The sequence below is a fragment of the Astatotilapia calliptera genome, chromosome 14, assembly GCF_964374335.1.
Source record: "Astatotilapia calliptera chromosome 14, fAstCal68.1, whole genome shotgun sequence".
Taxonomy (NCBI): domain Eukaryota; kingdom Metazoa; phylum Chordata; class Actinopteri; order Cichliformes; family Cichlidae; genus Astatotilapia; species Astatotilapia calliptera.
The window spans coordinates 19,537,613-19,553,471 of NC_137435.1; the positions used below are offsets into that span (position 1 = coordinate 19,537,613).

At 40.5% G+C, this 15,859-nt stretch overlaps 1 protein-coding gene across 20 annotated transcripts in view; it reads left to right on the forward strand.

Moving 5' to 3' along the window:
* The window catches only part of elna (elastin a), a 53,819-nt gene that overhangs the window by 22,149 nt on the left and 15,811 nt on the right, over nt 1-15,859 (forward strand). For 5 of the 20 annotated variants that reach the window (XM_080288978.1, XM_080288977.1, XM_080288959.1 and 2 more), the window contains exons 6-28: nt 5,440-5,490; nt 5,573-5,623; nt 7,146-7,205; nt 7,504-7,572; nt 9,344-9,391; nt 9,511-9,573; nt 9,883-9,912; nt 10,025-10,099; nt 10,616-10,657; nt 10,753-10,836; nt 10,914-10,946; nt 11,056-11,133; nt 11,787-11,816; nt 11,993-12,142; nt 12,603-12,731; nt 12,867-12,983; nt 13,101-13,304; nt 13,427-13,591; nt 14,805-14,876; nt 14,991-15,017; nt 15,199-15,297; nt 15,389-15,427; nt 15,704-15,811. In XM_080288978.1, coding sequence (XP_080145104.1) covers nt 5,440-5,490; nt 5,573-5,623; nt 7,146-7,205; nt 7,504-7,572; nt 9,344-9,391; nt 9,511-9,573; nt 9,883-9,912; nt 10,025-10,099; nt 10,616-10,657; nt 10,753-10,836; nt 10,914-10,946; nt 11,056-11,133; nt 11,787-11,816; nt 11,993-12,142; nt 12,603-12,731; nt 12,867-12,983; nt 13,101-13,304; nt 13,427-13,591; nt 14,805-14,876; nt 14,991-15,017; nt 15,199-15,297; nt 15,389-15,427; nt 15,704-15,811 — 1,824 coding nt within the window. The remainder of the gene's footprint in view (nt 1-5,439; nt 5,491-5,572; nt 5,624-7,145; nt 7,206-7,503; nt 7,573-9,343; nt 9,392-9,510; nt 9,574-9,882; nt 9,913-10,024; nt 10,100-10,615; nt 10,658-10,752; nt 10,837-10,913; nt 10,947-11,055; nt 11,134-11,786; nt 11,817-11,992; nt 12,143-12,602; nt 12,732-12,866; nt 12,984-13,100; nt 13,305-13,426; nt 13,592-14,804; nt 14,877-14,990; nt 15,018-15,198; nt 15,298-15,388; nt 15,428-15,703; nt 15,812-15,859) is intronic. The other 15 variants (XM_080288965.1, XM_080288967.1, XM_080288962.1 and 12 more) reach the window with 15 other exon arrangements.

A 15,859-nucleotide genomic window follows, 5' to 3' on the forward strand; every position in this document is an offset into this window, starting at 1 on the left:
ACAAAATGAGCAATGGTATGAGCTCTGAGTTAGAGATACTCTTCAGACATATTCAGGGGCTTAGTGTTGGCAGAGCAACTGTGACATTCCTTTACAAGTGGATAAAAAGGAGAAGAGCAGAGCCTCTCCACTCACACACAAACAAGGAAGCAGGAGACATGTCAGGTCAACTTGAAAGCCTATAGCATAGCGTGTTCTGCTCTATATGACTCTAGTATAAACAATTACATCCGAGGCTCAGTGGATATTGTGTAATGCGTGGAGTCGAAAATTAACATGGTGTAAATTAAGACATGGGAATAATGGTCTTTTGGACAGATGTGCTTGAAATAATGCGTGTTTGCAGAGGTGAGAGGCTTGAAAAGACTCGTGCTGGTGGGTTCAGACTGCCGCAGACGTCAGTGGGCATGGCAGCCTGGTTTGGCACAGCGATGCTGCTTTAAATCCAAAGAAAGTGTAATGGTGACTTTTACAGTTGCCCTTAATTTGAAGCCGTTCGCAAGAGTTGCTCAGCGCCCAAGTGTGTGGGTTTGTGAGGCTCTCCAAAGATACCCAAAGTTTTTCTTGCACTGTAGGTGCCCACCGCCAAATATCCCCTTTTAATTTTTTAGTATGATGCAAAGCTCCCTTATAAAAGTGAATAATTGCCACTCGTACCAACTTACTGACACGTAACACTGATCTCAACCTGGATGGTGTGAGAGTGTGCTTGCACACGGTAACAGCAAGCACAGATGTCAGAGAACAAGACAATAACAAGACCTTTTCCCTGTTTGTCTGTAGGATTTTTGACAGTTTTGCACTTGGGGTCATTTGGCAGAGAGGCAGGATCAGGCTTTGGGACCTCTCATTGATCGTGTCAATGACTCCATGGAAAAGGAAAAGCAAAAACAATATAAGGCTTCCCGCCAAAGTCGGCAAGCTCACATCAGCCAGCGAGGGAAAGACTTTGTGTGTAGCGGTGTGACTGTGTGAATACTTAATTAGTCCAACATGTGACTCGTCCTGCCTCTCACAGCACCGCATGTCCGTGACTGACAGCACAACCAAATCTTGAGGTGACCAAGAGCAGGGGAGGTCAAAATTGAGGGAGGGGGGAAGAAGAGGAAGCAAAGGGGGAGCTTCAGTGTGTCCACATGTCTCACGCGATCTGGAATCACCATCGCACGTCACGTGACTCTTGCTTCCATTCAGCTTGTCCTGCGTCACCTTGTAAGAATGCAACTTATCCACCAACTTGGAAGCAAAACTGTGTGATAATTTGATACTGATAAAAATCTGCTGTCATGACAGTGAAGGACAAAATGATGGGCTTAACTTTCAAAGTGAAAATTTATATGGGACCACAGCTGAACAGCAGAATCTGCCTGTCAGTCACAGTAAAGCACTGAGTCCCCTGGGCTCTTGAACAGGAAGTTTATCTTCATAAAGATTTTCCATCACATTACAGAAAATTACAGCATTTGTATTATGCTGTAGCACGTCTTTGTGCTTCTTGCAGCTACTCTACTCTTCACATGTTTGTTTGATTAGCCATTTTTTGCATACCAGCACTGGCTTCCAAGTCAGATAACAGTATTAAAGATGTGTATGAGTTACAGTACAATAACCTCCCCTTGTGAATTAACCACTTGTTCTTATGAAGCTTCCCTGATTAAATATGACCTGAAACCAAGAATACAATGAGAAACAAGTCCCAAAAATTTCCTGGACATTCCAGTGCTCCAGCTCCGAAGTCTGCTCTCCTCGCGTCTGCCGTCAGTTACAGTGGATCTCTGCCATGGAATTCTTTGCTCTCTTAAATTAAACCCTTCACCAGACCCAGCTGGTTCACAAAGCAGAGAGCGAGAGAGAATGAGAGGGGAGAAAGGGGGAGGAAAATGGAGGGGATGGAAAGGAGCGAGCAAATATTTCTCTCGCTTCTCATGTTTGGCTTTCTCCATTTGCTGCTATTAACACCTCATGTCTGGTCTGCACAAGCCCTTAGACACCAACTGGAGAGGAAAGAGTGAGAGGAAAGAGACAAGGATGGTTAAACCGACAGAGGAACGGTAACAGAAAAAGACTGTGCGCCGAAAATATTGTTTTGATTAATGTCTCTTGTATTCCTCTGGTCCCGAAACAGAGAATTACCTTACCTAACCCCAACGGAGAATGAGCAAGACGTTTCAGTGCAGAGATTGAAACCAGATATTTCTGTTCACACTGGCTCACATCCATCACTTGTTCTGGACTTGTGTTTGAGAACATGACTGGTGACTGAAAGTACTAGCCACACTGTCTGGCCAGTTTTAATCCAGCGTAAGTCTTCGGTTTAAATAGCTATCTGCAGGAGGCATGGCTGCCTGTCCTTCGTCACGTTTTCATTCCATTGAAAAACAAGATTCCCTCTTCTTTGCCGGAGAAGCTTTAAACTCATGTACCCACAGTGAAATCATTTTTAAACAAGCGACGGCAAATTAATCACCCACCATTGCTAGGCAATGCTCAATTATTCATAACCGCAGCACAGCAGATTTCACCTCAACAACCTGTTTGTGCACTTGCCACTTCACAGCTCAGAGCCAGGGGTCTTTTCTCAATGGAAACTGGCTGGCAAACAGTGTTTCTGTCACATTTCTTTTTTTCAAGGTATCTAAATGGAGGAAACTTTGATGCACTGCTGCGCCGCATCACTTACCTTCCAGTTTACTTGGCCCCCAGTCCTCCCTCCTGTGTTGTATTGGGTTTCTGTGCCGTTTAGAGCACAGGCCTTCTTTGGGTTCTTTTGTCTAAGGTCCAAATGCAGTTGGGGTTTCAAGTAGTCTCTCGAGCTTTTTATTACGACTCGAGAGTCACTGAGAAAATTCAGAGCTGTATTAATGTACAGAAGTCCTTCAGCTTGACAGTAATCAGCCAAATATTTGGAGCGGCACCAAAGAAAAATGATGATTTGATATCAGGGTAACGGTGCAGGCTTTCCAAGTGTGCAGACCATGACAGCAAACAGCAATGGTGTGGACTCCCGCTAATGCGTGAGCTAAGTCGGGTCTATTTGTGTGAGCTGACGTGCTGTAATAGTAGTAGTCCAACAAAAGCCTGCTTGTTTGGACTCACAAGATGGTGTAAATATAGCTAAACAGAGGGCTTTTGTACAAAACTCAACCCTCCATCTCCCAAAGACACAATCAGTGGATGAATGCCAAACTGCCAAAAGTCCAGATTTTGTTAGCGTGTCCTCTCTCTTTGAGCTCAAACATACACAACCTCCAGGGTAGCTTTTTTAAAACTGTAAAGCATTGTATTTTCCTACGCTCCAGTGATGTCAGAATTACAGAAAACGAAGCGTTTCTTCTTTTCTTTCTTCTCTAAACTTTGCCTCTGCCCAAGGCCTGCACTCATACCCTCTCGCTCACACACACACACACACACACACACACACACACACACACACACACACACACACTCAGAAGTATTCTGTGTGTCTGGATTGTGTCTCATGATCTCAATCAGACAGTTGAGCTCAACCTGGCAGATGCTGGACAACCTTTAAAACCGCTGCCAGGTTGGGCTGTGCATGTGCGAGCACAGGTGGGCCAGATGATGGATGAATAAGCTAAAAACCTCCAGGGTCCTACCTGTCTTCACTCTTTTCAAGTCTTTGGTCCCCACTAACATGCGAAAGCCTCCTCTTGCTGTAATCTCACACCTACAAACATGCCTCAGATTGGCCAGTGAGACAGTCCAGTGCTCTTAGTGTAAAGGAACACATCAAACCAGACCTTTAACGCTTCCATTTTTATGCCAGTTCTTTAACATTTCTGGTGTGCATTGCTTACTGATAAGCTCGAGACAAATAATTCCTCGTGTCAGCCGAAGACACATTGGGAAAAGGAAAGCCCAGGATCAGAGAGATTTATATAAGAATTGATTACTTCGAGGTGTGGCTGGGGATGGTTGAGCAATCGAGGGGAATCAAGCTGAAAGCGTTGAAGGAGATGAATTATCACAAGGACGCTCAGCTTAGCCTTTGGACTCATATTGCATGCTAAGTCTAGTTGCCAAACCCTTTGCAAGGCCGATGCCCACATTTGTTTTGACTCAGTCATGAAACTTTACTCTCCATCTTCCCCTCTGTCTCTCGCTGCACATTTCCCACCCTTTGTCAGTATCATTACCTGCACCCCGCGGCTTGCTGAACCGACACCAGACCTCCCGCCCTCCACTCCGAATCTCGCCTTCTCTCCCCCCTCACTCAGCTCATTTCCCATGCTTACTCGTTCTCACCCCGAGATTATTTTTTGGCATACAAGCGTTGATGAAAATAAATTCCTTGGTCGACTAGCCCATTGGCAGCATCCAAATTTCTTCTGGTTTCGAAAACAGTCATTACTCCGACCTGTTTGTCTCTGATAAAAGAATTTGGTTAACTCACAGCTTCTTTTAATTCAACTCTGTGAAATACAGCTCTGACATTAATGTTCCTAACATGTTTTAAAACATCCATTCCCATATGTTAACGCCAAGTAATAGGCATTTATCACTTTGGCAGTTGTCTGGAGATACTTAAGTTCAACATAATGCATCTAGATGTGAATAAAATTACACCATCTTGAGGGGGTTTTTTTCTTCTTCTTCTTTCTGTTTAAATTATAGCATGTTTTGTATCTTAAGAAATCTAACATATAAAGTTAAGCAGGGATTTTATAATCTATTAAATTACCTTTTTTCCCAATGATTTAAAGCCACTAAATTCAAGCAATCTAAACCTTTGTCTGACTGTACTTTCCAGTGTTGAATTTTCTAAATATGCTTTCTTAAGAGTCAGAGCTAAGGCAAAGCAGAATCTGTTTTCTGGAGCTTTTTTAATACTAATCTAGTCTCTTATGATCAATAGGCAGGTGGCGAGCATTTTTTCTTTTGCTCTTTCCCCACGTTCTTCTCACATTGTTTGTTCCTGTCTGCTCGCAGGGATGTGGCTTTATTCATGTGTCAAGTGAAGCCAAAAAGATTAGTTTGGGTATTTAGGGGCTCAAAAAGTGCAGACTGCTCCATCCAGTGTTTAGAATTAAACATAACCAGATAGGGAACCAATTTTTTTTATGGTATTTCTCTCATGCGTTTTAGCCAGTTGGGGTCAGCTTTATCCCATGTACCCAAAGTAAAGTCCTTGGCTCTAAAAACATACACACAAGTGTTTTCAATCAGATTTAATTGGGCACACATGACATTATATCTTATGCCATGACATTTATTTTTTTTACTGTATGGTGCGCTGTACTCACAGGTCTTGGAAAATGTTTGAGTGATGGCTTATTTTTCTTTAGGAGTAACTACTGCTGGGTAAACCACATCTAACTCATTATAGCCACATTGAAAGAAAACTGTGTGCTTTTCTTTAATTTGTTATCATCTACACACTTCAGTCCGTTTGTGAACTGTCACTTTTTTATCATCCAGGATATGGAAATCTAGGAGGTGGCGGCCTGGGGCCTGGAGGCTATGGAGGAGGTGAGCTGAAACTAGAACAGCTATGTGTATGTTAAACACAGGGGCAAAAACTCACTAACCTTTAACCTCTTGTGTCGCTTAGGTGGCTATGGGGGCTACTATCCGGGAGCTGGATCAAAGGCTGCTAAAAGCGGTAAAATGCAGGGCAGAAAATGTCTTGGTAGAAATGTAACATCGGCGGCTAATAAAAGAGTGACGGCATCAGCGAACAATTTTTCCTTGATTTCTCATTAAGTGCAGTGGAAAGTGGAGGTTCATCAGATATGATTATGGGATATTGGCTGTTGGAACGAGACACCGTTTATGTTTCAATTACTTGTTTTGATTACTGAAGCGATATTATGCTTCTTTTGAAATTCAGTCCTGATATCTGAGGTCTAAAAATGCCTCAGGACTTTAAGGTCTGAAGTAACTTCCAGGATTACAGTGAGACATTCCTGCAGAGGTGGAATGAGCTTGTCTGCCATGTGAAAGCTTGTTGTTAAACAGAAACATTGCCTCCCTCTTATGTTAAATCTGTTTTGGTTTGGATAATTGTAAACTGACATTACCGATGTCACTGTAATCTGTTAGGTTCTGTCCACTAAACAAAAAAACAACACGCATTCACAGATGAGGCTCCTGCATGGATCTGAAGTGCATCTGAAGTTCTGGTTGTCCTGCTCACAGGTGCAGGAGGCAAACTCATGTTTTGGCCCGTTGACAGACTACTGTACAGACCAGACTGACACTGACTGAAGCGTTTTGAACTCTGAAAGATCTGCATGCTCAAATGTTAGGAGAAAGCCAAAGTGAATGTTTCACATTAATGGTAACTCGGCATGGAAACACAGTTTGGCAAACATGCGTACATTTTTAGCATGTACTTGCAAACCTTAGACAGTGTGAACCTCAGCAGAGCCTGGCCTGACCTGAAAGTCTGTGCTGTATTCAGACACATGATTTGCCTTAAATTAGTACGGCTGATTAAAAATGAAGTCAAGAGGGCTCAATCATGGCCAAGACTTGACTATGGCACAGAGCCTACCGTTAAGTATTGATTGGCAATGGCAAGAATCAGTCTGTATTGTTTTCATGACACTGAAAATAACAGGTCCTTCCTCTGAAAGAGCACAGATAAAACAAAACATTCCCTTGCCAGAGTTTGCCTCACCAGTTCCCCCAGAACGCATACTTACAGGCAGTGCGCAATGTCTGTCCAATAAAGTGTGTGGACTTTAAGATAAAAAAAAAATTAACCAAATAAACCATTGTGTTTTATCCAGCTGCCAAGCTCCCTTGAAAGTGAAGCTGACAGCTCATTTCCTGCAGGAGGGGTTAGCCAGCGAAATGAGGCATTTGATGAAGTGAGGAAAATGCCATGCATGCTGGCTGCCGTTTCTGATTAAAGCAAAAGTCAAAAGCCATGTTGCTTTTGGTCACGGGGGTGATGATAAACTGCAAGGCCCAGATTAGCTGCTCTCATTACCGCTGACCAGCAAGCGGACCTGCCACAAGCCACAAAGCGACTCATTGCTCATCTTTAGTGGCACAGGGCCCTCTAGTGGTGTTGGGATGTACAACTGTACAGTGGTACAAAGCATCTTATTGGTGTCAAAGACTAACACTGAACTGAATGTGACTTCAAATGTATGTTTATGTCTGCATATGAACAGGGGTTGGAGGAGGAGGAGGTCCTGGAGTCACTGGAACTGGACCTGGACTGCCTGGTGGAGGCAAGGCACACACCTAATATCATTTTCCACCTTTTCTAATTTTTTTTCATTTTATTTTAGCTCTGATTTCTCGAGTAAAATTGAAAGCCAGTCTTACTTTTGTTAGGTACTCACTAGAATAGATTGTATATAATACATTTTCTAATATATAATAGTAAGAAAGAAAGGAGTCATCTGTGTGAAGGGGCAGAAATCCCAGTTTGGCCAGGATGTGTGTGTTCTGGACACTGTGTCTTTTTCACACTCCTTTCTTTAAGCAAAATAATATTATGGCTTCTTTTCTTTATTTTTTTTTCAGCACCTGTTATTCCTCAGACCGGCCTTCCTGGAGGTGGTGGCGCAGGAAAAAAAGCTGCCAAAGTGCCAGGTTTTGTAGACTCAACAATAAACTCAGAGTGAAGACAGACAGGATGCAGCCCACCAGGCAGTGCAGCCACATCAAAAATATTTACCAACAAAACATATAAATCTGCAAAAAAAACCCAGAAAAGCTTATATAGACAGTAGTGTGCAAAAGTCTTGCGTTACCACTCGTTTCTTTATATTTTGCTAATAAAATGTGAAACATGCGCAGTAATTTATTAAAACATGTCCAAACATACATGAAAATACAGGATATAGCGTAAAAACACAGAGATCTTGAAAGTCAGTTGTGGTATGTCCAGCTTTATACTTTGGCACAGCCTGAACTCTTAGTCAAAATTTCTTGTAATTTCTTGTAATTTAAAAGTAACCTTCAGAAATAGTTCTGAAGGACATTCAGAGCTCTCCTCTGGATGTTGGCTCGCTTTTGTTCCATTCTCTGTCAAGATGATTAATGTTAAATAATGTTGAGGTTTGGGCTCTGAGAAGCCAATCCATGACTGATAATACTTCATTATTTGTTTTTCTATTCACATATGCTTCTCCTGCCTTAGCAGTAATTTGGGGATCACTGTCATGAAGCCAAATGAAGCCATTCCCAGTCAGACATTTTCCAGATGGTATTGCACAGTGGATCAAAATCAGACTCTTCTGCTTTGATAATTTCATAAGGTTTAACAAGATTCCCAACCCCACTGGCTGAAAAGCAGTTCCAAACCTGTGCTCTCCTGACCTGAACCAAAAATGTCTTGTTTTGAATTATTACTCCATATAAGACCAGCCCAGTTCTTGTGTAGTTTAGCATACGTCAGTCTTTTCTCAGTAAACATCATATCTCAAAAGACGTCACCAGACATGACTTCCAGTTGCTGTTCATCTGCTGTAGATAAAGTTTTAGGTCTGCTGGTTCTTTTTTTGTCTTCTTTGTCTTTGTCTTCCACTTGTCCAGTTTCCTCACTGTTTAAGGACACACTGCACACCATGCTGACACATGCCAAGTTTTCAGTTAGTAGCTCTTTGAGAATCACTTAGTTGCTGTAAAAATACAAGTTGTGTTGTCTTTAGAAATTTGTTTTTACAAATTCAGCTAAAGAAATGGGAATGTATTGAGTGTTTCTGTGACGGGTGATAGTAACAAAGTCCCTAAAGATACATTTTAAAATTGATTGTTCGCTACACACTGCACTGATTCATTCATTGAATTAAGGACTTCTTTCTGCTTGGGCAGTTCATAGGTGATTAGGTGCTTTAAAAAACAAAAAACATTCCTCTGAAAACAGTCAGGTGCAAGACGTGAACTGAAAATGAAAGATGAAGAAGTATTCCCTGCTTTAAAAACATAACAAGAAAGTGCCTTAGAAGCAAAATATCGTATAAAGACCTGATGGGAGGCTCAAGACTTTTGCACAGTGTTGTACATAAAAGCAAAGGATTATACTGAGTCTTGTCAAATGTCGCCTTAGAAAACAGCAAATCAACATTCTTTCAAAAGAGAATTCCCCTGATAATATATTAAATGTAAAGGCATTTTTACATTGCTGAAATAAATTTCGATGAAGGTGAGCTATCAGTGTATACAGTATAATTCATTTAGTTATAGAGGTGAATTCAATTTGTATCAACCAGGCAAAGGCTCAATGTGTAAGCATTTTCCGCTTCCCATTTGGCTTATTTTTCTTTTTGTGGTTTTCGGACATCTAAATGTTCACCGTCAACACTGCTGTTGATCCCTCACATATATTTAAACATGGGTGTCTTCTCATTGGCTGTGGCAGGTGTGGGTGTACCTGGCCTTTATCAAGGTGGACTGGTGCCTGGACAAGGTTTGACTCTTTCATATATTAATCTGGGGAACTTTTACTCCTTTGTTAGTTTCACCATGCAGACTGTCAGTCATTTAAAGACAACTGCAGGAATGTCTGGTTTCTTCTGTCATCTTCAGGGTTTGGTGGACGTGGAGTTCTGCCTGGAGTGCCCACTGGGTCTCAACTCAATCCCAAATCAAGTAAGTTCAAGTTTTTACTGATGGGTGTCAGCTGATTTATTTTCAGTTTTATTTCATTGCCAGTGAATCCCAAAAATGGTAAATACCAGCTCTAAAAAGGCTTACACTACTGACAATCCTTCACAGACAATATTTGTAGAGTTCCCAGTGTAAGACATACTAAACAAATGTACATGAATAAGTAAAAGTGCTGGTGTGGGTCCAGAGAGTAATGCCGTAGCACTGTGATGCATGGTTCCAGTGTGCTTTGCTTCGTCACTGCAAAAATCTTCATGTGTCTCACTGGAATATCTCATTTTTCTTATGTAGTTGCAGGAGGAGTAGGAGGAGGACAGCAAGGTAACTTTATCAATGATTGTTTGTTATTGTACAAGTAAATATTTCTGGGGGGGGGTTATCCACTCTGTCTGCTATTATCTAACCCAGATTTAAATGTTTTTCTTCTTCACAGGTGTCCGTGGGTATGGGGGACCAATGCAGCCAGGAGTGTTCCATGGATACCCCCTCAAATCACCCAAAGTGCAAGGTGTGACATGAAATTATTCAGTGTTTGCATTAATTCTTCTACAGGCATGTGGCATAATATATAATTTTGTGGTTTAATCCCTGCTAATGTTAAATAACTTTAACATCAGCAGGATTATTATTATCATTTTGCAGACTACAGTCTTACTTATCTTATACTTAACTGTACTCTAAGATTTTTCTGTGGCAGGTTTAGCACTGTGTTATTCTAATGAGAGAAGAGTGTATTTGGGGTCTCAGACACATTGCTTTTGTTTTGTTCGTCTTTCTGAAACCGAACCTTTGTGTTCAGGAGCTCAAAAAAGTTGTTTCTGTTCATCTGGACGTAGCGTTTTCAGTTTGAGAAAGGCACTGGATGAGTGAAGAAACATTTCTCCCACTGAAAACACTACGATCAGGAGAAACAGAATCAACCTTTTGTGTTGATTGTGTTCACCTGAACGTAGCGTTTGCATATGATGATGTGTGCACATATAAAATAATTCCAGCCTCTGTTTTTCACTCTCTCTCTCTTTAGGTGCCTATGGAGCAAAAACTGCAGGTGGAAAACTTACATATGGTAAAAATAAGTTTATTCTTTGAAGTTAACATCTTTGAAGTTTGGTTTCAGTGGAAATTCACCATTTAGTGATCGGCGTTGTATCCATGCATCAGGTTATGGCGGCTTTAATGTTGCACCTGGACTGCCAGGAGTGCAAGGTGGCCCTGGGTCGAAGCCAGGATATCCTGTTGGAACTGGTATAAGTTTTCACAATTTGTTTCCCTACGAGATGTGGAGTAGAGATATAGAATTCACTTTTTTCCTTTTTTTGCAGGAGTGGGACTTGGGGTCATTTCACCTGGTCAGGGTAAAGTTGTTCAGTGTAGTAGTTTACCATACTGATTGAAGTAAATGCTTCCTGTAAAATCAGTATGTCTGCATGTAACTGGACTTTCTGCATTCTGCTCCATGTTTAGGTGGTACTGGAGGCTTTGGAGCTGGTGGTGGTGGCTTTGGTGGCACTGGTGGGCTGTATCCAGGCCAGGTGTCAGGAGGTACGATATCTAGCACTTGGCAAGAAAGAAAATTGCACACCAGCACACATGCTGAAAAAAGTCACACAGCTGTCAAATGAACTGTAAGATGATGGGAAAAGTAAAGATTTATTTGCAGGCCAATGAATGGAAAAAATTATATTCGTGGGTTAGCTCCATATGATCATCTTTAACACTTTCATGCATGAATTATGACAACCTCAATCAGGGTTTTCTCTTAAATATTTGTATTCATCTTTAGGCATGAAAAAAAGATTTTTGAACTTAATTTTTTTAAAACATGTACTTTTCAAAGAGTTTGTTACATGTCGACTTAGGTGGACAACAGACATTTTGACTTATGAATTTGACACACGAATAAATAATACACACTGTGTAAAAACTATAAAAATAAAAAATTTTTATAAAAAGATGAAAATATATATATATATATATATATATATATATATACACACACAAATACAAGAAAACAGCCTTTGAATAGCTGTCCACTATAGTGACCACTATGCATGAAAGGGTTAACTAACTAGCACAAATATTTCACACCATACCTTACACCTTGTTTTATTTTGTGCTTTTTAAAATAAATAAATAAATGTTCTTCATTTACTCAACTTTTATCATATGACTCACTATCGTTATGTTGACGACAGGGTATGGAGCTGCTAAGGCTGCCAAATATGGTGAGAATGTTTGTTTTTCCTTATCTGGGAAAAAAAATACTTTTAATCATTTTTCATACTTTTTTCATGCATTTTTTCAGTAGAGTGAGAAAAATATAACTTAACTCATATAAAATTATGTTACATTACATGGAAAATTTATTTACATGGACAAATTACACATATGCTTTTGTCAGGAGTACCAGGAGGTGTACCTGGGGGAGTACCAGGAGGTGTACCTGGGGGAGTGCCAGGAGGTGTACCTGGGGGAGTACCAGGAGGTGCACCGATTGGAAGAATTCCAGCGGTTGGTGGATATTCACCAGCAGCAAAAGCTGCTAAATATGGTACGCTTTATTATTTGTGGAACTGTTACAAAGAAAACTAACTAACTAATGACATTTTCAGTGGAATAACAGAAAAATTCTTCAAAAAAATTTCTGTCTCACCGACTTCTAAGACCATGATTTTCAATCTACAGGCAACATTTATCACCAAATTGAAGGAAAAAATGATGGCAAAATATTTGTGGGGTGGGACCTGGCTCAAGTAGAAACATGGAGACAAATAGGGACAAATGGAGGGGGGGTGGGAGAAAATAGATCAATGGAAAAATAGAAATAAGGGGACAAGCACAAATAGGAGAATACTATCCTTTTAGCAAAGCTGAAAGCTGCTAAATGTCGTATGCTTTATTAATTGAATTTTACTATTTATTTTGTGAACTTTTTAAACATTATATCAAACTGTAACCTGTAAATGTACTTTTTTTAAAAAGTGCATAATTTTTTTTTCTATTCAAATTAGGCACAGGAGGGCAACTAGGCACAGGAGGGCAACTAGGAACAGGACAACTAGGAACAGGGCAACTTGGAACAGGAGGGCAACTAGGCACAGGAGGAGGATATTATCCTGCAAGCAAAGCTGCCAAATACGGTATTATTAATAATTGTTTTAATTTTTATTGTGAATTTTCTGACATCATGCCAAATTTGTAACTTCTAAAGGCACTTATATTTTGTCTTTTTTTTTTTTCTTTTCTTTTTTTCAATTTAACCGCATGTGGGACAGGGGGACAACTTGGAACGGGACAACTTGGAACGGGACAACTTGGAACGGGACAACTTGGAACAGGGCAACTAGGAACTGGAGGAGGATATTATCCTGCAAGCAAAGCTGCTAAATACGGTATTATTAATAATTGTGTTAATTTTTATTGTTAATTTTTTAACATCATGCCAAAAAATGTAACTTCTAAAGGTATTAAAAATGTGTCTTTTTTCAATTTAACTGCATGTGGGACAGGAGGGCAACTTGGAACAGGAGGGCAACTTGGAACAGGAGGGCAACTTGGAACAGGCCAACTAGGAACAGGACAACTAGGAACAGGAGGGCAACTTGGAACAGGCCAACTTGGAACAGGCCAACTAGGAACAGGACAACTAGGAACAGGAGGGCAACTTGGAACAGGGGGAGGATATTATCCTGCAAGCAAAGCTGCCAAATACGGTATTCTTAATAATTGTGTTAATTTTTATTGTGAACACTTTTAACATCATGCCAAAGCTGTAACTTCTAAAGGTATTTTATAATGTGTTTTTTTTTTTTTAATTTAACTGCATGTGGGACAGGGGGACAACTTGGAACAGGGGGACAACTTGGAACAGGGGGACAACTTGGAACAGGAGGACAACTTGGAACAGGGGGACAACTTGGAACAGGAGGGCAACTTGGAACAGGAGGGCAACTTGGAACAGGAGGAGCATATTATGCTGCAAGCAAAGCTGCCAAATACGGTATGCTCTTAACTGTATTATTGTCTGCATGCTTTTAGCCCATCGGGTCGAAGGATTCCCATCGAGTTCTAGCAACAATGATTTTGCCGTTTCATGCACAGTTTTCTAGTGTCACACGAATCACTGGTCCTCCTAGAGTATTGGTCAACGAAACAAGTTTGAATTGACTGTTTCTGAGCCTCCTTACTTCTCACTGGATTTTAATTCTCTTTGGTTTGTGCAGTATAGCCAACCAATGATAACAAAACTGACATCTTGGTTTAACATTATCTCAAGCAGAATTTTAAAAAAAGCTACTTATGTCTTCAAAAGTAAATATTTTGTCTCTATTTAACCCCTTGGGCAACAACTCCATCAAATATTGCCAATTTAACTTCAATCTGAACAAAAAGGCAAATAAGAAAGCAAATAACAGCTATAAAATAACGAGTGACTGACAGAGATGTTACTGAACCACCTTTAAAAGTTCTCAAATACAACTCAGAAAATTCATGATTTACGATATTAAGTGAGAAAAAAATGTTAGTGACCAAGAGGCTGCGGTTGGAGGGAGTTTACCATTTAAGCCACTTTAAAAGTATTTTCCAGCTTCTGATGGCTGTTTGGAAGCCTCAGACTCCACCACAGTCTGTTCCAAGTGATACATTTGGATTTGGGATTTTTTTAACCTCTTTGAAACTGAGACTTTTTTTTCATTTTGGGAAAAGTTTCTTTAATTAATAATTAATTTTATATTTTTTAATTTAACAATGTTTATTTATCTTTAACAATACAGTTTTATTCCACAACAAAAACATGTATTAGTAAGACTCTTTTCCGCTGGGAAGTGACATGGCGGTCCTGCCATTTCCTTCGGATCTTCTCCTCTCTCCGTTCACGTTTGACCTCATCTAGCATCTGCTCCTCTTCCTAGAAAAAAGACAGAAAGAAAAACACCTCCCTCGCCCAGCCTTGATTATTAATATGATCTAACAATTTGTCGTGGAAGTTTCCATTTAATAAAGCCTGCAGAGAAACAGTGAGCGGTGCCTGAAACCTTTAATCAAAAAAGAACAGAAATCCAGGCTTGGGGAGAGAAGCCATCCTCGCTGACGGTTGGCAGAGTCTCTCCCTGAAGCCAGCAGGGCCCTGAGTTTAAATACCATCATATCATTTAAATAAATGAAAAAAAGAAAAACAATTCCAGACTAAATAATTATATTTTTCCTTAAAGGTCAAGGTGGTGGAGGGTTTATTCCAGGTGTTCGTGGAGGTGGTGGAGGAGGATTTTTACCAGGATATGGATGTAAGCATGCCACGTGGACATAATATTTTTAGATATTTCAAGGATTCAATTATATTTTTCAATCTTATTCACGTTGTCCTGATAATCTTACCTTTTGTCCTTACTTTGGTGCAGCTTTGGCAGCCAAACCTCCTAAATATGGTGAGACTTTGATATTCACAGTTTGGTACCTCATAATATTTGCCAAACGTATTCCACCTGTACAAGTCTATCAACATATTAATACATAAATCCAGTGATACAGTTTTTGTTAAAGGTTGTGCCTTTAATGCAATATTGGATTTGATTTGGTTTGTTAAAGCTGTGCTGACACATTTTATAGGAGTGCCAGGAGCAGGCCTAGGAGGAGGGGTTGTCCCAGGAAGAGGAGGGGTTTTCCCAGGGGGAACAGGACAGGTAGTCCCTGGTGGTGGATTGGGTGGTAAGTCGCTAAAGGTTTGGGGTTTTTTAAAAGAACTTCTTCTCTGTCGTTTGTGATAATTCAGCAGCAAACTTTGTTTGGTTTCTTACAGGTTTTGGAGGTGGTGCTGGAGTCAAACCACCAAAGTATGGTAAGGCTTTTGTTTTGATTACACTCTAGAATAATATGATGAAAATAACACCAATGCAATATGGAGAGAAATACTAAACTGTATTAGCAGCAGTACGTGGATCACACTCCCCTGCTGCAAAAACTTCTAAATTAGGAGGCAGAAATAAGTATAAAACTGCATAAATCCTGCACGTTGAGAAATATTTCCTCGGGCATGAATGTATTCTCACTCATTAATCTAACTTCACTTTAGATTTTAATACTTGAACTAATTGTACCACCTGCACTAATGTAGGAGTTCCTGGAGGAGCCGGAACAGGGCTAGGACCTGGAGGAGTTCCTATTGGAGGATCAGGAGTTGCAGGTGGACCGTACTCCCCCGCCGCAAAAGCTGCTAAATACGGTACAGTGAAACGACCACACAAGCATATGAGTGCTGCAAAATATTGGA